The sequence below is a fragment of the Trachinotus anak genome, unplaced genomic scaffold, assembly GCF_046630095.1.
Source record: "Trachinotus anak isolate AG129_WGS33_773 ecotype Australia unplaced genomic scaffold, CSIRO_AGI_Tana_v1 ptg000010l, whole genome shotgun sequence".
Taxonomy (NCBI): Eukaryota; Metazoa; Chordata; class Actinopteri; order Carangiformes; family Carangidae; genus Trachinotus; species Trachinotus anak.
Genome location: NW_027273861.1, coordinates 17,282,400 through 17,305,471, shown reverse-complemented (window position 1 = coordinate 17,305,471; position 23,072 = coordinate 17,282,400). Strand labels below are relative to the sequence as shown.

The 23,072-nt window shown below is 39.7% G+C and overlaps 2 protein-coding genes and 2 non-coding genes across 10 annotated transcripts in view; 2 read left to right on the top strand and 2 right to left on the bottom strand.

Moving 5' to 3' along the window:
- Positions 1-11,743, bottom strand: part of atp13a3 (ATPase 13A3) — a 40,804-nt gene extending 29,061 nt beyond the window's left edge. For both annotated transcript variants that reach the window (XM_071488010.1, XM_071488011.1), the window contains exons 1-2: positions 11,547-11,743; positions 2,082-2,162 (exon numbers count right to left, since the gene is read on the bottom strand). The gene's annotated coding sequence lies outside the window, so the exon portion shown is untranslated. The remainder of the gene's footprint in view (positions 1-2,081; positions 2,163-11,546) is intronic.
- A 2,926-nt stretch (positions 11,744-14,669) lies between these two features.
- Positions 14,670-21,687, bottom strand: tmem44 (transmembrane protein 44). 6 transcript variants are annotated; one of them, XM_071488020.1, is made up of 10 exons: positions 20,249-21,082; positions 19,982-20,108; positions 19,818-19,908; positions 19,413-19,570; positions 19,177-19,263; positions 18,875-19,045; positions 18,282-18,443; positions 17,709-17,849; positions 16,373-16,463; positions 14,670-14,924 (listed from the first exon to the last, which is right to left on the bottom strand). In XM_071488020.1, exons 1-10 carry the CDS (start codon positions 20,371-20,373, stop codon positions 14,914-14,916), a joined length of 1,164 nt encoding a protein of 387 aa, XP_071344121.1. In that variant the 5' UTR covers positions 20,374-21,082; the 3' UTR covers positions 14,670-14,913. The 6 variants fall into 6 exon arrangements, with proteins under 6 accessions (XP_071344121.1, XP_071344123.1, XP_071344119.1 ...); XM_071488022.1 differs by having other exon boundaries at positions 20,035-20,108; XM_071488018.1 differs by having other exon boundaries at positions 20,189-21,080.
- Positions 21,688-22,210: 523 nt separating this feature from the next.
- On the top strand, positions 22,211-22,282 carry trnad-guc (transfer RNA aspartic acid (anticodon GUC)). Its single transcript has one exon. It is a non-coding gene; the product is annotated as a tRNA-Asp (tRNA).
- Positions 22,283-22,387: 105 nt separating this feature from the next.
- On the top strand, positions 22,388-22,460 carry trnav-aac (transfer RNA valine (anticodon AAC)). The gene has a single exon. It is a non-coding gene; the product is annotated as a tRNA-Val (tRNA).
- The last annotated feature ends 612 nt before the right edge of the window (positions 22,461-23,072 follow it).

The window sequence follows — 23,072 nt, the reverse complement described above, 5'->3', positions numbered from 1 at the left end:
GAACTGGTGACATCCCATCATTCCCTGCTAAGATGACAATGCAGCTTTTGGGAGATAAAGGCACAGGCCAAAACATTCGTGGAGAAGCTTTATCCTGTAAATGTGTGTTGGAGAAAACTATGTGTTTACATTTGTTAATACAACAGCTTGTGCTGCACAGACAATCAAATTAACCACTTGGCCCAATTACTTTAAGGAGGCCTATTTATATACTTTCTTAGTTAATGAGGCTAGTTTTGCAATGTGTAAAAATAAAAGTTATGAAAATGTGGTGGCAAGTTGTGTCAGGTTTACATACGTGATGAGAATTGCTCAGGGGAATGTACAGACCCTGGGCCCTGAGCTTTCAGGTAATGTGACCCCCTGAACATGGTCTAATAGCCCTGCTTTAGACTAATCACAGCCACACACCATCTGTTTGCTAGAATAATATGCTATTTACATGTTAGCATATGTTGGGGTAAAAGCTTACTCAAGCTAAACTCGGGCCACAAAACTGGACACAAAATCAGGCACAAAGTATCACTTTCCCTCTCTGTGCAGTGCTGCGACTGTGTCTTCGGTATGAATGGCCACTTTGGCTGACTGTGATTCAGACATACCTTTGGCATAACATACTCTTACATAGATGCATATAGAGGGGCATAAAAAATAGAGTGCACACACACAATCAAAAAAAAAATTACATGAAGTGACACTAACACAGGGAGAGTTAGAGCACTTTAACCGCAGATATTGCAGAGAAGTGCTGGCATGCTGTGACAGGACACGGTGCCCATTGGGCCACCCCACTACTGCCCCCACCACCCTAAAACACCCACTGATCCTGTATCACTGCCCCCACACTCTGATCTTATCTGCCAGCTGCACCCGGTTGGACTTTTTCTCTGGCATACAGCGGGATATTTTGCTTAGGACCAAGCCCTTCCTAGTATTTTACAATAGCAGCCCCCTGACCGGCGCTAGGCAGTGGGTGCAGTGAAACAAGAACATTCCCTCCCCAATCTCCGCAATGACTGGAAATGCCGACACCAGGGCTTCATGGATACACTCTTTCACAAAATAGCTGCTGGTATGGTGACTCAAAGATAACACAGCAATAAAAAACAGCATCCAAAAATGACTGAAAAGTATTACGTTTTTGTGGTTTTGAAACCAGAGATCGTTATGTGGTCTGTTCTGTTAGAATCATCTGCTCAGATAACAGCTGTGTGCAACCTCAGTAAACATAAAAGGCTTCGATAATTGCAGGCTCCAAACACACAACCAGCCAAAGTTAAAGCTTGGTGGATGACAGGCCAGACATGTTAATCCTGTTTATGGCTAAAGTACCAATACGTTACATGTTAACTGGGGTAGGAGACAAATGAAGTTACACTGTCATTGAGACAAACTTGTCCAAGAGGAGGGGTGGGGCAATACCAAAAAATCTGTGTGTATTTCCAAATACTAAGAAACAATGTTAAGATATATCATAGTGAGAATAAAAGAAAGACCTGGTCACTTGATGATGTTATTGGCTAAAAACGCAAGAAAACTAAACTATGTCTTAGTTAAAGAGCAAGATAATAAAGTATTTCTGGAGCAGGGTAAAAATGAACACAAAGTGCCATCCAAACGTTATTTTGCTTTACAATCCATAAAGTAAAATAACACAGGATTCCCATGTCAATCCCAAACATTAGAACAGCTTAGTCAATGTATATCATCAAACAACAGAAAAGATCTAGAGCAAACTCTTATCCCCTAAATAAAACAAGTTTGTTAGGTTCTGGCAATATATTTGAAGTGCAGTGAGCTCAAGGTGATTTACAGCCTAAACATGGTGATGTGGCTACATAGGATATGAAAACTACCCAATCACTCGTCCATGAACACTTCTGGTAAAAAACATAATTAGCTGACGCTTAATCAGAGCTGAAAGCTGAGACTTAGACACCGGAGAAGCTTCTGAGAAGTTACATGGGTGTCCAACTGGGTCACACTGGATCTGTTGTACATCTCAATAATCTGTGCAATTCAGTCAGTAAGAAACACTTGCTTCTCTAGGCCACATTAAACGGATAAAAGTTTCTAGTTACCTTGAGAGCCAGGGACACAATGCCCCAGGCGGTCCTCCTCCCCGTAGTTAGCTTGCTCTCTCACCACACCAACCTGGAACCCTGGGGAAAAACAAGCAAATAAAAACAGGGCACATTACAAAACTTTCCAAGAGGCTCTTCCAGCTATTTACACAAAATTTACTATGATAACACGCAGGTTAACTGGGAGAGAAACTTTCACAAAACAGTAACCTATCACCCGAGGGAAAAACAATAATGGTTAATATATATTGAGCTGCAGCAGAAGAATTTTTCAGACCCACCAGGTAATGTAAAACATGTCATGGTGTTCACTGATGTACATTTCTATACCATCATTTTCATCAATCATTCATAAAGATAATGAAAATGCACTTTAGACTTAACTCTGAAAAACTACAAACTGATAAAAATAAGTTCAATTCAACTGGCCCCAGGCAACCAAATTTGTACCACTACAAATCATTTCATTTGGTCTGGTAGTCCCTACTAATGACATTGTGGAATTTTTAAAAAAGTTGATAAATTAGAAATGAGTGCACTGTCTAAAGTAAATAAGTCCATCAATAAATTGTCAGCATCATGAAATACCTCAAAAGAGTGTAGAAATACTGAGACCATGTCCACACCGCTAATTTTTTAACGTGAATGCTAATAATAAAACAGAATTCCACTGACCAGATCACACTAGAGGTTAAATACCATCATCTAAAACTCAGATTGACATCTTTCTGTTCCCACCAGCTTATGTGGTCTTCTGTCACTGCAAATCCTGCCTGTCCTGTGCTGACGCTGTTCATTTTACGCTGCATCCCTAGTAATTATTTCCCCCAGTGACAAAAGAACCTGGGTACTGTCAGTGTCAAAATGATAAGCAATGCCTTGAGCAAATAAATTGTAATGTCATGTTGAAATGGTGGCAGTTGAAATAACTGTAAGGTGATTCCTCCAGTTTCCTGTCCACAAACTAGGCATGGTATTCCCATCCTGTACAATGACATAATGTAATAATGTAATAAATCTTCCCTGTTTCCCCACCAGAAACAGTAACCAAAAAAAAAAACAACAACACAGAAATAATCTCTTCTGTTGTGAATAGGAGGATAACAGGAGAAACCAGTGTTCTAAATGGAATATAGAGGACCATGTTCGGGGCCTCCAGGAGTCAACATGACTTCAGAGATATTAATAGATTCCTCAAGCCCAGCCTAAAGCCACATTGTTGTCTCGCATTTGATTAGTCTGCTATTGTATTAATAAGCAATGCTGGCTTGGTAGAAAAAAAACAATGTCATGTTTCAAACAAGTTGAACATGACAATCATCAGTGTTCCTGGAAGGAAACTGTAACATGTCAGAAAATAATCAACTGAGTATATAAGTATCAAATGCAGGTAGAAAACATGAATAACTATCAGAGTCCAAAAGCAGATCCTGTTCTTTGATCAACCACAGCCCACACATTTTGATATAATATTATTTACATTTGAATTATACATTTATTTTCTTTATTGTTTAATCTGCTGATTATTTTCTCAATTTATCAATAAATCATTTATTTGAAAAATAATAAAAAATATCCATCACAGTATTTTGAACACCACAGGTGCTGCCTTCAAATTGCTCATTTTCTCTGACCAACAGTGCAAAAGCCAAAGATATTTACAGTAGTTTATTGTCTTACATATGACAAAGAAAAGCAACAAAAGCTGGAACAGGAAAATGTTTGACAATGTTGCTTGAAAAACAATTAATATATAATCGTAATCACTGATTAATTTTCTGTTGATTGACTCATTAATCACTCTTTGTTTCAGCTGTATGTTGGACTTCAAACTCACATTTAAGTCTTCAGTGACAGTTAAATTTAGTCATAAAAAGCTCATTGTCATGCATCATCATATGTCAACAGCAGCATAACCATACAGTTATGCTTTAAGTTTCATGTTTGCATGAGGATTAACTCTTTCAAGTTTCATTATTTGCTATATATATCATCTGTACAAAGTAAAGATCACTTTTGAGTGAGGCTGCGCCATTAATAGCAGCTAAGATATGTACATAGATTTTACATGAACATGAGCAAAGCAAAAGTACACAAATAAATAATTTGAGAGGATAGCTAAGACTAGACATATTCTCCTTTCCTTCTCTGCCCTGTTCTTCAACACACAGACAAAAAGGAAAAAGTGAACAATGAGCCATGACCTAATGACAGAAGTCTATAATTCATGGAAGCATTTGGAGGAAAAAGTGTTTTGTTTATATCATGCTATGCACTCAATGTGCTTTCTTTATCACTTCCCCTCCTACTCATGGGGTATTATGGCCAGGCTTTGTTCCCCATCATGGGCCAATCAAGCTGTTTATCACTGCGGCCACTGGCCTACTAAGAAAATCTATGACCACCTGCCCTTCCACTGCTGTCTGAACAACTAAGAGCTCTTCCTCAGTCAGCTTAAGATCCCGCCACCACTGACAACATAATCAACTCTTTTGACAAATCACTAAGGAGAAATCAAAATAATTTAATTCTTCTCAAACTTCAGACTCAGTTCAAGCTGAATCACCTAGTCAAACTCAAACTGCAGCAAATTTTCACAACTCAATAACATTATCCAAAACCTGGGTCGCATATATTCACATAGATTCGCATACTCTATGTTTTCAGATTACATACACAGGCTTTAGATCACAACACGTGAGAAGAACTGTTGGCATTACAACCCACTATGATCCATGTAAAGGGAAAGGAAAGTTAACATGGATGAGATCAGGGAGAGGAAAATGACAAAAAAGATCTCTACAGGGACTGTATGTAGATTCCACTCCTGTCAAGAACCCATAATAAGAAAAGTGGAGGGAAAGGGCTGGGAAAAAAAATAATCCTGCAGATCAAAAGTGTGCAAAGTTTTAAGTCACACCACATGGTCTTGGATTAACAGTGGTATTGCTTGACAGTCTATGAAAAACTGCTGATACCACTGTGCAAGAGATTAAAATGTTTTGTTTTGGGTTTTTGTTTTGTTTTTGTTGTTTTTTTTACCTCTTAGAGCAGCTTATTGGTACATAATGTACCAAAATGAGAAATAATTTTTCTACATGAATGTAACAGGCTATTGAATTACTCAACATTTCTTTATGTTGTAGGGAAAATTTTGCTCACTTGGGGAAAAATATTAGAATTATTAGGTGGAAATTGTAATTGTTCAACCAGCAATATATAAAGAGTCAGCACCATAAAACAAATAACTGTTTCTCAGTGTGATCAGTCCAGAGGGTCTGTAATTCACAAACTAACTTTAAGAGGGAATTAGACAGAACAAAGATTGGATACATAAAGTGACTGAAAATAAGTTACAGACCAAACAGGAAATGAATTTATACTTAAAAAGTTATTACTACACACTACTAACAACAACACAATAAACGCTAACTACATACACGATGATGCTAAAGTGAAAGAATAGATGAATTGACAGGGGAAATGTGCAACAGATGAATAATCTGGAGTGCAGCTGGTAAAATCAGGGGTAAATTTAGAATCACATTTGATAAAACCAATTGTAATTTCTGAATTCACCCGGTTACCAGAACAGAGGGTACATGCTACTTGTCTTTCTATGGAACAGCTGATTCAGCGCAGCGACGTCTGATGTGAGAAAGAAGATGATGATGCAGCAGCAGAGGAGAGGATAAAGATTCTGATGAAGTTGAGATGAGAGGAGCAATGTGGAGACAGAACAGGACACCTATAGCATTCCAGGAATGCTCTTATATAGAGAGTTTTAGACTAGACAATTTGTGGGTTGCTTGTCTTGTCATGCTTACACCCCCTCTGGACTCTGTCCAGTAGAGGCCAGATGTCACATGTCTAATGATGTTACTTTTTTAAAAACCAGTTCCTAAATAACTGTAATTTGTTATCAAATAATTATAATGGATAAAAAAAGGAGAACAAACACTAGAAATCTATCTCAAATGGTAACAGAAATATTAATGTATGAGTTTTACAGATATATACTTGCAGAGTTAATTGTAAATGATCAAAAAGCTATTAATATGAGTAAAAATACAGATAAACAGATTCAAACATTAAAAATAGTGATAAATTCAGGACATTCTAGCATTTTAGGATAACATATTCTCTTGTCTATAGAAGAGTAGTCAAGAGGGCCAGTGAGAAGAAGAGTGACTTCATGATATCTGGTGAAAATTGTCTTAGGGTGGCTGAGTGCACATGTGCAAAGGCACACATGACAGTCCTTCCTTGATTATGTCTAACAGGGTTATGAGACTGGTGAATGTGTCACATCTCAGATGCATTTGTCTTGTGCTCTGCTCAGAAATTTACTATAATTTCATGAACAAAAGTTGTAAATGTCAAATAATGTCCGTGTTTGTAGGGTACATCAAGATGAATCAAGATGATGATGTAAATAAGCTGAAATGTATTAATCTTATAATTCTTATTTGAGAACTAGATGAAGGAAATAAATATAACTCAAAGGGTGCCTTCACGGCAAAATCGCAATCAAACACGCCCCTAAGACAGTTTATGTTCCCATCTAGCCCCACACAGACTTGAGATGTAGCCCAACAATAAGTATTTTTGGGCTGGGAGTGCCTGGTGAATGTTACAGTGATATCATGCTACAAGCTAATAGAGGAAATGGAAGGCTTCCAACTCTTTCACCCTCTCAAAAACACACTTTTGAGGGGTTTTTTCTGGTGCATCAGCGTTTCATATGTCAACAGAGCATAAAAGTTGCATTTTCAGCAGCTGCCTCTTGCTACACAGCATCTCATCCAGTTAAGACCCACGGTGCGATTCAGGATGCAACAAGTGTGAAGCTGTGTCACCGTCATAATGCCAGATGACTAGTGCCGTCAACAGCTGCTGAGTTGTGGTCATCTGTTTGGCAGTTTTGCCAGGTGTGTGAAAGGGATGCAAAAATGGCAGCGTTACAACGTTTAATGACTTGAACTGCTCCATGATTATCATCATAGAGGGGCCTATCCGGAGCTCTAACCAGATCTTTCTGTCACAGACTGCCTCGGACAGCAATTTGACTTGCTGAGTTATCCAAACAGCTGCTGATAAGGGAGCTAGAGCTAACAATGTGGGACACACCAAAAAAAGTACAAATGATGATCTGCCATACATGTCCCAACAGCACCTGAAAACCAAAACTCAGCATCCTTAAATTGTAACAGGGATGGAGTCAAGACGTTCTTGCCCAAGGACAGCAGAATGCATGCATGCATGTATGAGATGCAAAGTTCAAATCTTAAAATCAATTGTAAATGAATTAGTACTTGATTTGCTAGATAATCCTGATCTAATACTATCATTTATAATCAGAAAGGGAATTTTGATTAGCTATGAACTCAGTCCCTTCGCAATGCTCACTGTATTCATCTTCCTGCACAACTCCGCTCTCAGGTTTACATTACTGTGTCAAATTTCACAGTTGTTTCTATTTTCATTGGAAGTGTTCTCACTTCCACCAATGCAAGGTGCTAGTTTGTCTTGGTCTTGTTGGAGGCAAACCACTATACCGGCACTAGAAAGATCTGTTTCACTATCATGCTGCACTCAGGCTCCCACACCAAACAGTGCTGGGCTGCGGAGAGAACTTTTATCATGTCAGGATATTTCTCATCTCCACTCTGAATCAACACTGGCAGGCCTTCCATCACAGTCTGATGTTTTAAGGCTCACCTGTGAAAAGTCTTAAGGTACTGACTCAAAAGTCCACGGAACATTGGCGCCCCACTTCTTAAACTGAGACTAAAGTGCTTCCAAATCAGCAGTTTGGGCAAGACCTCAGCTTTCTCCGAGAGAAGAAGGAATTTAAAGGTGAATAGGGCAAGTTCAATTAGTCAATGCCTTGATTCCAGGAATCCGTACACAGATGTGTAATATGGATTAAGCAAGTTCCCCATGATACTCACAAGATGTCAGAAACTGCAAGATATTTTTTGAACAATTATAAAACTCATCCAGTAGTTTACCCAAGTCAAATTTTTTGACCTAGTCCTAAGACAAGTATGAAGCACAGCCAAAACATACAACAGTAAACCTTTGCGACCTGGTCCTGGGACAGGCCAAACTGCATGAAGTAACCATGAAAAAAAGCTTCATGGCTCAAGACACAAGGTTGTGTTGAATGTCAATAGCTCTGTTCTTTTTTTTTTTTTTTTTTTTTTTATATAAACACGTTAGGTATATCATATGTATACATAATTTTCTTGTGTGCCTTGTGACGCATGATCCCAATAAGCACACACTTACTGACTTACACTGATCTAGTTTCCGCATGGACAAAGCAGTGGTTACATTCCTATTGTTCACTTTCTTTTCTAACATCAGAGTCAAATTTACATAGACAGGACTGCATCTCACCTCTGAATCCGACATAGTGTGGTCAAAGACTGCACAGGTTATGTGTGTGAGAGGGAGGCTTATCTTTATATGAACTGAAGAAACGACAACAAAACAATGCGCGTTGATATCATTCCTTTCAACTCAAAGGTCACATTCCCATTAAAGCTAGACAAACTAATTATCTACTAAGCCTCACTGTGGCACCACAGAATGCACATGTGAAATCCTACCCACTATCTGTTAATACATAAACAGAAAAGGGAATAGACAATGAATACATTTCTCCTGAGCTGCTCTGTACAATTAGTATTTGTGCTACACAAACAAACCTAAACTTAATCAGGATATTTTCAAATTGATCAGTGCTGGCTATATAAAGCCTCCAATCCCTTTCTCATTCTTTGTTTGCTGAAACCTTTTGTGGTCTGGGTATGCCAGCTATGCCGTGGCACAAATAAATAAATAGCAGCCAGCAGTCTCAATTAACAATATCCACACTGACAGCATACAACCACAAGCAATGCGAGCATAGCCATTCTACCATCTAAGCGACAATAAATCTCCATAAACTGATCTACATTAACTACAAATATAATACACATGTATTCAATAAACATCAATTCTCTTTGCTGTGACAAACTTCAAGCATGTCAACTGTTGCATGAATTTGAAAATACATCAATTAAGGTGCGACAAAATCTAAATAATCTGGCACAATCTATATCATGAGGACAAAGCAATATTACAAATAAATGTGCAACAAGGTAATGATGAACTACTAGTTATGCAAGGAAAGAAATTGCAAGGCACTAAATGTCAAAAGTACAGTAAGGCCAAACACAACAGTGGAATGGCAAAAGGGAATATGGCACATCTATAAGACCCTCAAACATTCAGTGTCTGTGAAAGGTCACTTTAAGAGGCCTAGGGCACCTCTAAAAGAGCTACAGGAAGGGGTTACTGTGAAGGATTAGAGACATTGTGCATATGAAACAACTGTTGTTCATTGTCTACGAGAAAACCATAGTTCAAAATAACTTGCATGGCATCTTAACTTGTGTTTGCCAGAAGGTTTCTGGGAGAATAAAGTGTAGAGGGAAAGTTAGAGTCCAGACCTCAATGAAATTGAGAATTTGTGGCAGGACTTGAAAATTACTGTTCACTCATGGTCCCCTTGCAATTTGACAGAGCCTAAAGTGTCTTGCAAAGAAAAAAAGGAGAAAGAGTTCAAGTCCACTGCAAAACTGAGACCGCTACAGAAGGCAAAAGGTACCTCTACTAAATACTGTCATCAATTAATTTGTGTTTTAAATGTATACTAAATTCAGACAATTCATCCACATGTTGTGTTTACTTGGTGTATTTCTTACTGTATGGTACTTAAGTTGTGAGAAGCCAAAACAATGTATATTTTCATTAACTACATGCCAAACAAACAATTGCTAAAAGGACTTTCAAGCTCACTCTCTATGGAAAAACTAACATTTGCATTGAAGGGAAAATCCAAAGGCTCTGAGCAGATGTGGGAGCCATTTATGTACATGTACAATTTTGTTTTATTTAAAATCTTTATCTTAAAAAAACATTCTTTTTTATATAGTTTCCCAAGTAACGACTGTGCTACTTAACATATGCAGTTAATTCATAACATCTGATTACTTGATTTAGTCGCTAAAAACAATATTTTTTTTATCCTCAGTTACCTTAATTATTTAAATTATTGGCATTTGGTTATTTAAGCAACAGACGACATTTAGGTCATTTAGGTGGAGCCAGTCCAGTTTCTAACATGTCACAATAACTTTCTCATGTAATTTTGATGCTACACTGGTCATTGTTTGACCAATTCTTTGTTTACTCTTTGCTGGCTAGCTTTGGCATCTGTATGCACTGTGTAACACAGCACAAAATAGGGAACATAAGTTGTCTATTCATGGACAATCTAAACAGGCCATATGAGTTTCATACTATTTTTATTTTGAGTTTGGAGTGATATGTCAATATAGTTCAGTCCCTGGCTGTTAAACAAAATGTTTTATTTCTAACATCTCTTAAACATATTGTTTCTCTCTTGTTCATATACATGCAATAATACTTTGAAAGTACAGAAAATTATATTATTTCCTCTGTCAGAAAACATAATGACATCTACTGTGACTGTGTGTATGTTGTACAACAATACATACCAGTAATAATAAGTCTAACAGATCGGAAATTGTCTTGAAAGTCTTTCTACAATAGCATGTTTTTTCATACTCATATTCTGGCAGGTGTTTTAAATGGGTGTAAGATGTAATATGCGTAAGATGAAAACCATGTCCCAGGTTACTGATGATTTCATTAAGCTGCCTAACCGAAAACCAGATCAGTGTGGCAGGTGTTTACATGGAAGACAGGAGGTGTGTTAGCCAACTGTTTAAAGCCTTGACAGTGGTACTTTTTAAATTGTAACAAATTTACCATCAATATTGTATGCCACTTAGCTCCAAACATTGGTACCAATCCTGCCCAACGAAAGAAAACATAGTTATTATGCCATTTAAAGATAAAGCACTAAACTGACGTTAAAAGCACTATCACATTTGTGTGATGTGTAAGCTCGATATTAATAGTTTCACGTTGAAACAGGATGTAGAATACCATACGGTTGTCTTTCCCTTGCTAATATTAACTGCATCATGATACATGCCAAATTGTTGACAACGAATCATGGCTACAAGACCCAGGCAGCCAGGGAAGCGTTTCATCAGGAAGGCATCAGTGGATGTTGGCTAGCTGGCTAAGGTTAGCCAAGCTTCATTGTTAGCCCGCTCCATAGGGGCTAGCTTAACAACAGCGTCCATGTGTCTCCAGCCGTTATTCTTGCTTTCGGTTTCAGACAATGCTGGAGAGAAACGGCGTTTCAGCCACAGAGTCGGTGATTTTTCCTGCGGAGGGGAACAGCTGGCATCCGCACACACACACGCTAACGTTACCGCTTTAGCTTTAGCCCCGCTTTGGTAGCAACTGACACATGGGTGATGATGACAGCGATGAAGACGAACCGCAAACATAATTCAGTGAAAACACACTCACCCAGAACCACCTGGACACTCTGAAGATCACCTTCGAGTCATGGTGAGACGAGAGCAGCTGTTATCTGAAGGAAAACGTCGTCGAGGAGGAAAACTGACTAACTTTGATAGAAAAATGTTGTCGCGGCGGGCAGGCAGAGCGGTTCGCTGCTGCGCCTTGACAGCTCAGTGGGACAGACTGAGTAAGACGGCGGTAGTGAACTGGCCTGAACTGGCTGTCTGACGGCAGGAAGTGACATGTACACTGGTGAAATCACGATGGGGGGAGGGAGTGTGTAAATACCGCCTATTACCCTACAGTGCATATGGTACATGTATGAAGAGGTACCTCACCTCACCGCTTTAAGGAATGATTGTAAAAATGGTACATAATGATGAGAGTCATGGTATCTTTTTAGCAACAGCTCACCAGTGGCGGAAAACAACTAAGTATGTTTACTCAAGTACTGTACTTGTACAATTAGTACTTGTACTTAAGTATTTCCATGTAATGCTACTTTATACTTCTATTCATCGACGGATTGTGACGCAAGGGGCCTCTATAAAAGCCCCACCCACATCTCTCCTTAATAGAGACTAGATGCCCTGAAAAAGACACAATATGCGGTTTGTGGTTGTTTTGTGTTTTTTTTTTTCATGTTTGTTGAGCATCTCGTTATGATTGCTTTGTCTCTTTTTGGTTGTTATGCGTCTTTGTGATTGTTTGGTATCTCTTTGAGGATGCTTTGTGTCTCTGTGGTTGTTTAGTGTCTTTGGAAATGTTTTTCATTTCTTTGTGGTGTCTCTTAGTGGGAAATGTTCTGGATAAAGACCAGGGGCCACCATTGAGCCCCAGGACACTCAAGCAGGTTAATCCAGCCTTGGTCATTTGTGCAAACAACTTGAAACAGACATCTTAGGCATTAGTCCATCAAAGGGGATCTCAAGTGAGTTTGAATTTTACATTCAGAAAGTGTAGGGACTTGCAAGAGACAAGAATGGGTGAATTAAAGGAGCAGAAGCCAAGACATCCCAACTTTTATTCTCAAGTGTAAGTCAACCTTCATAAACACTATATCCCACATTTCCCATAATGCAACTAAAATCACCTGATACCCACAGAAGACAGTATACAATTGTTTTTATAAGCTAAATGGTACTATGTGTGATGAGAAAAACTGAGTTTTGTGTCAAATCACTATTCTTAAGAAACTCACCATTATCTATTATATAATCCTTTATTCAGTAACTAGTAGGTATTCATTAATCAGCATTCAGTTTCTGATTTATTCTTCGTGTAGTCAGGATTAGATGTTGAACAATTTCCCCGCTCTCTTCTTGCCAACTTGCAAGATGAACAAAATGTCCTCCGGCCTTAAATCAACCATCCACCATCTTCCATGTCCTCCGCAGTGGAGCGATCACTGACGTATGGGCCAAGAAAAACAGAAGGGCCCATTGCCCACTGCTGCTTCAGATGTGCTAATCCTTGCTCTTGATGACCTCTGCAAACAGAATTCCACCTTTTTATGTGGGATACACGGTTTGTTTTCCTTTCACCCAATCTCAGAAGAGACAGAGTGGAGGCCCAGAGATGGAGCAATGCTAGCTCAGCATTTATCATACCTTCAGATGGAGATGGCTTTAATGGAGTACAAACACAACATTCTTAGAGTTTTTTGGATCTGTTAGGAAAAACAGGTGAAAAACAGCAATTGTGTTTTGGTCTATTTCCAAGATGGTTCTCAGGTTTAAGCTCTTAGGTGAACAACAACAAAACAGATCAATCTATTACAAAAAATAATGCACCAGTTAAACTGAGGAGACATATTTTGCAGCATATACTATAAACAGGTGCTATGTGTATCGTGACTAACCTAACTCAGATCATCTCAGATTTCAGGGCTCTTCACCAAGCTACATGCATGGGACACAACCCTTTACATCAACAACATTAGATTAGGTCTATGAGCAGCAGGAAGCACTGCCTGAGGCTTTACATTGTGGGTTCATTTATTACATCCCAAGGGTAATAAAGACTAAACTGTTACAGAAGTAGATTTATATATTTATATATACACATTAGCTGAATGAAAGTTGATAAAGATAATATCAGCAGGTCTGGACCATGATATTAATAGTGATATTTTCTCATACCACTCAGTATCAAATCAGTCAAATGTATGATAACTTTGTTGCCTTCACACATGATGGTGTTACATTTTTCCACAGTGACATTCTTCATGTGTCAAACATTAACTTTAACAGCAAAGTTAACTAGATTTTAATTACAACTCGCTCAAAATGATTAATAATTAAATAATCATTCACATAAATCCGTAGAACAATAACAAGCTCATATAATCATGTATGTTAAATTCAATTAAAATTATTATTGAATTATCCCCCAGCCCAATCTGAGTCATGTTTACATGACAAGGTGTTAAATAACATTAATTGCTACTGCTGGTATCAGCAACTGCTTTGTTACACTTCATTTGTTGTTTCCCAGTCATTTATCTAAGACAGATATGTCACTTGAGGAAATGTAACAGGGAGGAGTGAAATGTACTTCATAACTTTGTTCTTATCTGTGTATTGTTTAGTTATCAGGCGCTTGGAAGTCCCGTCAGTTAAAGGCGCCCTAGTTAGTTGCTCTAGCATCATCCTTTAAAGCCCCGGAGCAGCCAGATGGACGGAGGTCTGACAGATGATGAAGAGGATGGACAAGCTCTGGCCGTCTAGTCTGGTGCTTATCTGCTCTGCCGGCCCTTTTCCCAGTCCAGCCCTGATAACTGAGGTTGACTAGCAAAATACAGGATATGACCCAATAACCTTGCAAGGCAGCAAGGGAGCAATTTTGTTTTATTAGGGGAGGTCTTTTCCGTAAACTTTCCTTGCAGATATCAGTTCTCAGAGGGCTTGATGAATGCAGTCAGTTTTGACAGTAAATGTATTTGCTGCTTTGCACTGACAAACAGCCGAGACAAATTCACTAATAATAAAACATTTACTGTTATCAGCCAAAACACTGCCATTTTCACAGTCATTTCACCAACACTGATCAGTTGATGTTATGTTAGTTTATTACACACAACACACAATTAGCTGTTAAGTTGTGCACTAAAATAAGACAGATAACAGGTCAGTGTTTGCAGATTTTATTACACCTCAAATTAAATCACCAGATGTGTATATCTAACGTTGCTAACTCAAAATGACATTTCCTTGTCATGTAGAGACTTATAGCATGAGACACGTTCTGTGAGAGTCCAGACATGACACAGGTGCAGATGTGAAAGGGTCTGGGGTTTGCTGGCCATTCTTGGAGGGGCTACTCATCCCCTTGCTGATTTGTTGTTGGTTCTCTCCACTGGCCATTTGCCTCTTCAAAATCCCACTGGAAAATATGGAAAGCTCAAACGTATTACCATAGGGAATTACAGTGGAAGGATGATATAAAGAAGGCGCCCTGTAGAGAGGGCACCTTTAAAGTATAAAAGAGGGTTATTTTTTATGTTTTTTTGGTGAATTCACTGACATTTCATAGTAGTTCCATCATACTTAATCGTTTTTGGAATACAGGAATATTTGTTACCTCTTTTTCTGAGGCCTTGACCTCTGTCCCTTACAATGCTGGTTGTTATGTTAGAGATACTGGAAGTTTATTTTATTGTTTTAATGAGTAATCTTGTATGAGCACATTAACTAAACCTACAATATGAAATGTTTATCAGTGCTCAAACACAGCTAAATTCCAGGCCAGGAGCCATCACACAAGAGACCATAAACATCTCCCAAAATAGCAGAGGGTAGCACTGGCCCCCATATAGACAAGGCAACCATTTTGCACTACTTCCTAGGCAGACAGGCCCTGCCCAGTTTTGGTCTTTAATCAAAGATCCTTTACAGCAGAACAATTGGCCCACAAGGCAAATCTCAAACAATTCCACCCCTCACTGTACCCCTCAGTCGACCCCCCCCCCCCCCCGCCACCTCAGCCTAGCAAAGAACCGGCACTCAGCAGAAATGTGCAAGGATCACACGGCACAATAGACAATTCAAACTGTGGTAAGTTCTGTGAGCTCTGACTGCTTTAAACAGGCAACACACTCCAAAATGTTGTGTGGGTTTATCATCAACGATTATGGAGTTATTGTGAAAAGCAGAGAAAAAATTAAATTCACGTTCTATGTAAATATGTCTAGAATTCACTAGAACTGAGAAGCCTTTTGCAGTTGTGGAACCTCTGGGTTTAATGTAAAGGAAAAGTGTTGCAACCAAACAAAAAGTGACATTTTTTACTGAAAGTCTTGAAGTCATATGGGGTTCTGTGTATTAAGGATTATCCATTAGACAGAGCCAACTTCTGTTAAATCACCAAGTTAACACCTTCTGTTAATTTTCACTAGCAAGTAGAAAAAGTTCCAGAGAGGGAGGAACAAATCGATGACTTTAACTGCTGTTGTCTTTGTTTTAAAACACCACAGATTAGAGATCTGTTCAGTACTGATCAGCCAAGATGACCTCTTCTTGTCAAGAGTGTACAGATTCAATATATGTTGTTCTACACTGATCTGAGCTGCCCCCAAAACACTGAATACTAAAGGATAACAGACATCTACCATTAGATTAGATTAGATTAGATTAAGATAAAAAGAAAGAGTTTTCACACAGCATAATTAAGATGTAACTTTCCCAAACACAACATGTACACACAGGCATTTTGAAGACTTTCTTAAAGCTCCCTTAGACACTAACTGTGCTAAGGGCATTCACGTCATTTGCTTTTTCCTGTTAGGTGAATAGTATCAAGCTGCAATTGTTTGTGCTCACACCATGCCTTGCCTTTGTTTCTAGTTAAATGACATCCTCCATAGCTTGGTTTTCTACAGCAGCACAGTGAGGGAGTTTCTCCTGTGGCTGGGAGCGTCAGGGCCTGAGAAGGAAAAAGCTTGTAATTTCACTCCCCTTGCAAACTTAAACTATGCCTTTCAAAGGAGTGGAAATTATATAAATGTGAACTGTCAAGGCCAGCTTTGCTATGTAACCAATATTTAATTCAGGGCACACTTGCACACTGCAGAACAAAGTGAAAATACAAATTCTGCTTCTCATGCTTCTCACAAATGACCTCTCCATACTCTTTTAACCACAAACCTGCAAGCGCACATGCTCATCTTTCTATAGAGGTTGACTCATCAATCCTATAAAAACATGCTGACAGTTATCCTCTTGCAAGAAACTATGATGGCTGTCTGACTTACTTCCCTGGGCATCACGTGAAAAGCATAAAGCTTGGCTTGCAGACACACACATGCTGTCCTCATTGTTACTTTCTTCTTCTTTTTATGAGTGCTTCTGTCTTGCATTCTAAGTCCTGTAGTACACTTTCAACAAGCTGATGAAGGGACAGAACTACATCTAGCTCTGTGACCCTGCCGTGTCTCCAAGTTTATAATCATAGATTTCACCTCTTCATGAACTTTAGTACTTTTTCCAACTTCAGTGCTGTTTTGTATGGACACTATATACATATAAAAAGGCAATAAACCGAACAGATTGAAGTCATCACAGCAGTTCACAGAAGGTGATATACCACAAGTTAACAGCAGGAAAACACCTTTCACAGTAGAAGTGCACCAGCCATTATGTCAACATGCTGTCACCATCTAGTGGTACACTTTGAAAAGTACACTTCATAGCTTTATTTACACACTTAATTAGCACTGCATCTGAGATCACTGTTCAAAACAGTTTGCACTTTCAGTTTCCTTTCAGTGTCCGCAACTACAAAAAGGCAAAGCTTTTTCCTAAGAACATTTTAATGATTGCAACAGTGTAGGCAGAGTGTAAATTATTACATTGATAATCAGGGAGGTTAACTTTTTCTCCAGGCGAAAGGGAACCCAGTACAGTGCAGGCACATGTTACAGTCCTTACAGTATCTTGCCTGTGGAGTGAAATGTATAATATTTCCCTTGGGAATGTAGTGGAGTGGAAGTAGTCCATAGCATGAAATGGAAATACAAGTACCCAAAAATTGTAGATAAGAACAATACTTTAAGTAAATGTACTTAATTACTTTCCACCACTGCTAATACACTTAGCCTCCACACATGGATTTTCATATTGTTTAGTTATTATATTAGGAATGAAATGCCAGTTAATTCATCCAACCTACCTCCAGATCAGAGCTGACCAGTGAAGAGTCACAGGATGTATCTGAAAAGCAGAAACCATCGACTCTGATCACTTGCACTGTCCTGTTGAGAGGCTGGTCCACCGCCTCCTCCTTGGATGAGGTCACCTTCTTTAGGCATATCTGAGGACAGAACACAATAGTTTCTACTTGCAACCACAGACTCAGAAAGAAAAAATATTTCATGACATTTTCACAGAAAGAGAACACATTATTGTTGTGAAAAATCTGTAACACACTCTTTGCTTATTTTTCTTGCTGGACATTTCTTGTCTTTGAAGAAAAGGTTGAATAGTACAATGTTCAAACTCAAGCTGCAACATTAACTCAGCTAAGCTGATACATTAATGAGTGAGTAAAACCCAATACTGTCAGTGTTAAATATAAAGCAATCAGTTAATACTTTATTTTATTCAGGAAGTCTCAATGAGATCAAGACCTATATGAAAAGCAAGCAGTAACCTTTTCTGTGCAAGTACTGTAACAAAATATTCCTTTATCATTCCTAAGACTTAGGAAAGCCAATAGCAAGCTTTAAATGCAAAGAAGACTTACTGTTGTTTCTGCTGATGAATTAACTTTTGGTTTTCTGAGTTTCTTCACGACAGCTTTCTCCTCAGTGAGGATGCCCAAGTCACCTAAGAGGCTCTCTGTGTCTGAAGTAGACCTCATAGGGTGCTGCCTGGTTCCTCTTTTGCTCCAGTGGAGGACTAGAATCTGATGTTGGGTAAAGGGTCAATGGATCACACCTAATTGAAAATCAGTACAATTCACATACATTTAAGCTATTCAAGACATAATATAAATCTAGCTGCACTGCACATTAGCCCTGATTTATTTCTGCACTGCATTTTCCTAAGATCAAACTGTTTTTTTGAATTTTTGTTGATCTTGAGTTATGGCATCTATTGCTGCTGCTCCTATGAATTTAAAAACAAAACAACCGGAGAGTGTTGCGTACACGTAAACCTTTCATAGGCTTAGAATTGATATAGTGTTACAATTTCTACCAGGAACAATATCCAGTTCTATGGCCATTGATTTGGTTTAAGGGCTGTGACAGGGGTGTTACATTGTTTATTGGGAGCTGAAACCCTGAGCCTGACAGACAGAGTAGGAGACAGTCTGACTACACTGTTCAAGGATACAAGAAGATCCAGAGTGACACAGCATATTGCTGACAGCAGCCATGGCATGACTCTCAGAAGAAACTCAAATTGAGTGTCATAAAGGAGTATGGCAGCAGCGTACAGGGCACCAGCTAGCGAGCACAGCAGTCCTGAGAACATGTATGCCTTGGTCAACATCTGTCCTCTGTACTAAAAGGGAAAAAGTAAATGTCAATACCTTAAAAGTGGTCTATCACTGGGGACAGATTCGGGAAAGCAAATGAGAACATGAAGTTGAGTGGCTCTGACATCAAAAAACTTGTGTACTGTTTGTAACTTACGGCTCGGCAGACTGCAGGGAACCTGGAGGTACAGGCAATGACAAAAGAGATCAAGCCCAGTATGTAACCCAGGATTTCTGTGTTGTCCTGTGAAAATAACAAATTTAACATGTTAATATGATACATACAACTTCATTGAATGAGAATACTGAATCTAAATTGACTATACTGACATAAATATGTATATCTTCAACCATATTATTAAAAGGCTGATCACAGAGTTGGTGAGTGCTTACATTGAGAGAGACATTTAGAAGTCTCCGCCTGCTGAGAGACCTGTCTGCTGGGTGGTGGGGAACCCTGGACTTCAGAAAGCCTCCTGCAACCACCATCAATACGCACACTGCAAGGACGTTCTGTCTCCTCCGTCTCCGCATCATCCTCAGCCTCCTTACTGAGGAAGAACAGACAAGGGAGAGGGGATGGTTGGAATTGGAAACAGTTTAACAGTTGCCCTGTTCACTTGTTTGGTTATCTAAAGAGCTTCTGTGATAAGTCTCCTCACTGCTTTGCCTAGAGAGTTTCGTCAGCTGGGTGTGAAAACTAAAATAACTACACTACCTCTATACACTTTGTTTGAACATTGATAAAAAGTTTTGTATGTGAAGGTTTGAAATAATATGATATGGCTCTTAACACACCTCTCATTGAGTTCCAGCACAGGAGCACAGGGAAACAACAAGACATAAAATTGACAGCATCCACAGCAGCAGCAAGGGCACCCATTAAAATCTACACAGGACACAGCAGAAATAAGTTAATTGTGCCCGCAATGAATTACAAGTGTCATGATTAAATCTGTTACCTGAATATACAGCTGTCTGGACAGAATGGCTCCAACGGTGCTGCACAAATTACCAAGGAAGCAGTAGAGGAAAATGATGGTGTCTCCCGGATTTTTTCCACCACATTTCCACTTCTGGTACAAGAGCCTTAAACAATTCGATGCAGGTTAACGCCAGAACTGTTAAAGTAAATCGCTGGGGCAAACGCTGAAATGAAAATGACTTACACAAGGCATGACAGAAGCGAAAGCAGAGCAGACAAAGAGCTGAGACCTATGGGTACGCACAGTTTGCCTGCCTCATGAGATGAACATGTGCCGAATGAATCCACGTAAAAAGCGAGCAGATCCGTGGGAAAAGTGCTGGAGCCTTGTCCGGTTATACCATCAGCGATCATCATACGGCCCCCCATTTTTACTACACAGACGTCTACATTCTCTGTGACTGAAAAACAACAACAACAACGACTTCACTCACGGATTCAGTCATGCAAGCGTTGCGCGTCACAGGCAGTGTACCGCTGCTACGGTCGATGCAGCCGCCCGTGTGTTTCAAGTGCGCGACAGTTCAAATATATGTGGTAACGCGATGAGACAGCTCTGAGGAACTGTTGTATATGAAAATAAGACTGTGATAGGACTATGACACTGTCAACATGTATGGGGCAGATGTCACTGAAATACGTTGAATGAACATCGAATTAATATGAAGTTTGACTAGTTTTCTTGTGTACTTTTTTGAGTAATCAAATAAAAAACTCCCATCCAGAGAACTCAAATTAGCTTTAATCTTGCTGTGGGATAAGCATTTATTTCATAAGTAGTTCATGAGCCTAATATTTTTTGACTCAGTACTTATCAGACTATTAACACAAATACTATGAGGTACTTTTTCTGTGTAGTTTTTGTGTATCAAAATGTACAGTCCCTCACAGAGGACAAAAACAATCCTTTTTGGCTGACTGTGATATTTGCGATAAAAAACATTTTTTCATAAATAGTTCAACAACCTTATATTTTTTACTTACCACTTCTTATATTACATGCACAAACACTATGAAGTACTTTTACTGTGTAGTGTTTGAGTAATCCAGTTCAAACTCACATCCAGAGAAAAAAACAGCACAAGTGGAGTTTGGATACCTTTTGCTCCATCTTTGACGACATCCATATTTAAATCTCTCTTCTGATATTTGCAAAGACTGTTTGTAGCACATTCCAATCTTTTGGTTTGGCTTCTCCAATGGCAGCCTGTAGCCTAGGTCAATGTTGGCAATAATGACTGTAGCTTTGCAGATGTAAAACCTCACAAAAGTAAACACAAACACATGTTCCTCTTCAATATCCAGATGATTTGAGTATGGGCCACTCAAGGGAGACTCCAGCCAACATAGGAACCCGTAAAACAGGAGCAGTATTACGTGTTTTGTGCTGATTTTGAAATAGTACAACAGCTATTTACTGTGGCAAGGATGCTGCAGGGTTTGAACATGGAGAAAGCTTATGATGACGTCCTTAATTCACTAAATAGTGGACGTTCATTCACGACTTAGTGAATGTGTCACAAAGGGATGGTGGTGATGTACTTGTGCAGCCTACTTAGGGCCATGCACTCCATCACTGAGTGCATCATCCATAGTGCAGTGCATTACATGTCAGAACATGTTGAACAGCTGGAGCACATTCCAATCTTTTGGTTTGGCTTCTCCAATGGCAATGCAAACGGGGCTCAGTGTGCTTTGGTGCATTTCACAGCGTCAGCCGCGGAAATGTCATGGCAAGGCAATTTCCGTACTGTAGTGGTTGTCACGTTCGCCTCACACGTGAAAGGTCCCCGTTTCGAAACCGGGCGGAAACAAACGTCAGCTGTCATGGTTTTCTCAGACAAAGACTGTGACTCATTAGCTCTAAACCTCCACTGACATGTTGGGTTACAAAGAGCATTATTGCAAATGTGGACAAAGGCAACTCAAAACACCGGGTTAATAGCGCCGACGGTATTGAGAGCCTTGTTGGAAAGTGACTGTGACTTTGCAGATGAAAAAGCTCTCAAATGTAAACAGAAAGGGGTCACTTTTAGGCCTTAGTAAATGTGTCTTTTCAAAATCTATATTTTTTTAAGAACAGAGCCAAAACAACAAATGATTTGTCCTTGTCCTTTCAGCACAAAGAATACGACGTGGTACATGTCGGAACAGCTGCACTATTCCGCTGACATGGCTGACACGGCTGACACTGGGGTCATAAGACTCCTCGTTAGTATAGTGGACAGTATCTCCGCCTGTCACGCGGAAGACCGGGGTTCGATTCCCTGACGGGGAGAATGTCTTCTGTTTTTCGTCAAACAGCTTCATCTTAAACCTTAAGGCACTTGCTGTAAACTGGTGCATTTAGCGGCGTCAGGCGCAGATGAGGCACCTCACGACAGTTTCCGTAGTGTAGTGGTTATCACGTTCGCCTAACACGCGAAAGGTCCCCGGTTCGAAACCGGGCGGAAACAGGCTTCTTCTTCCACAGTTTTCTCAAACAAAGCCAAGTACGACGTTGACTGTGACTCGTAACCTATGTTGGCTCTGTAGGCAAACTGCAGGGGGTCCAGGAGTGGGTCAGTGATGGATTTGAGGTGGGACAGGACAAGGCGCTCAAATGATTTCATGACCACAGAGGTCAGGGCAACGGGTCTGTAGTCCTTTAGTCCTGTGGGCCTTGTTTTTTTTGGGGACAGGGATGATGGTGGAGGATTTGAAGCAGGTTGGCACGTGGCAGGTCTCCAGTGAGGTGTTGAAGATGTCCGTGAACACCGGAGACAGCTGATCAGCACAGTGGCTGCTTTGCGGGAGGAGAAGCTGGTGGTCTGGAGGTGGTGGCTGGACTCGCGGGGGTTGGTGTCAGGCCTGTCCCATTGTCTTCCAAAGCGGCAGTAGAACTCATTCAGATCGTTGGCCAGGCGGAAGTCGTTAATGGAGTGGGGGGGTTTAGGTTTGTAGTTAGTGATCTGTCTGAGCCCTTTCCAGACAAAAGCAGAGTCGTTGGCTGAGAACTGGAGCTGAAGTTTCTCAGAGTACAGTCGTTTAGCTTCTCTCACCGACTTGCTAAACCTGTTCATTCACTA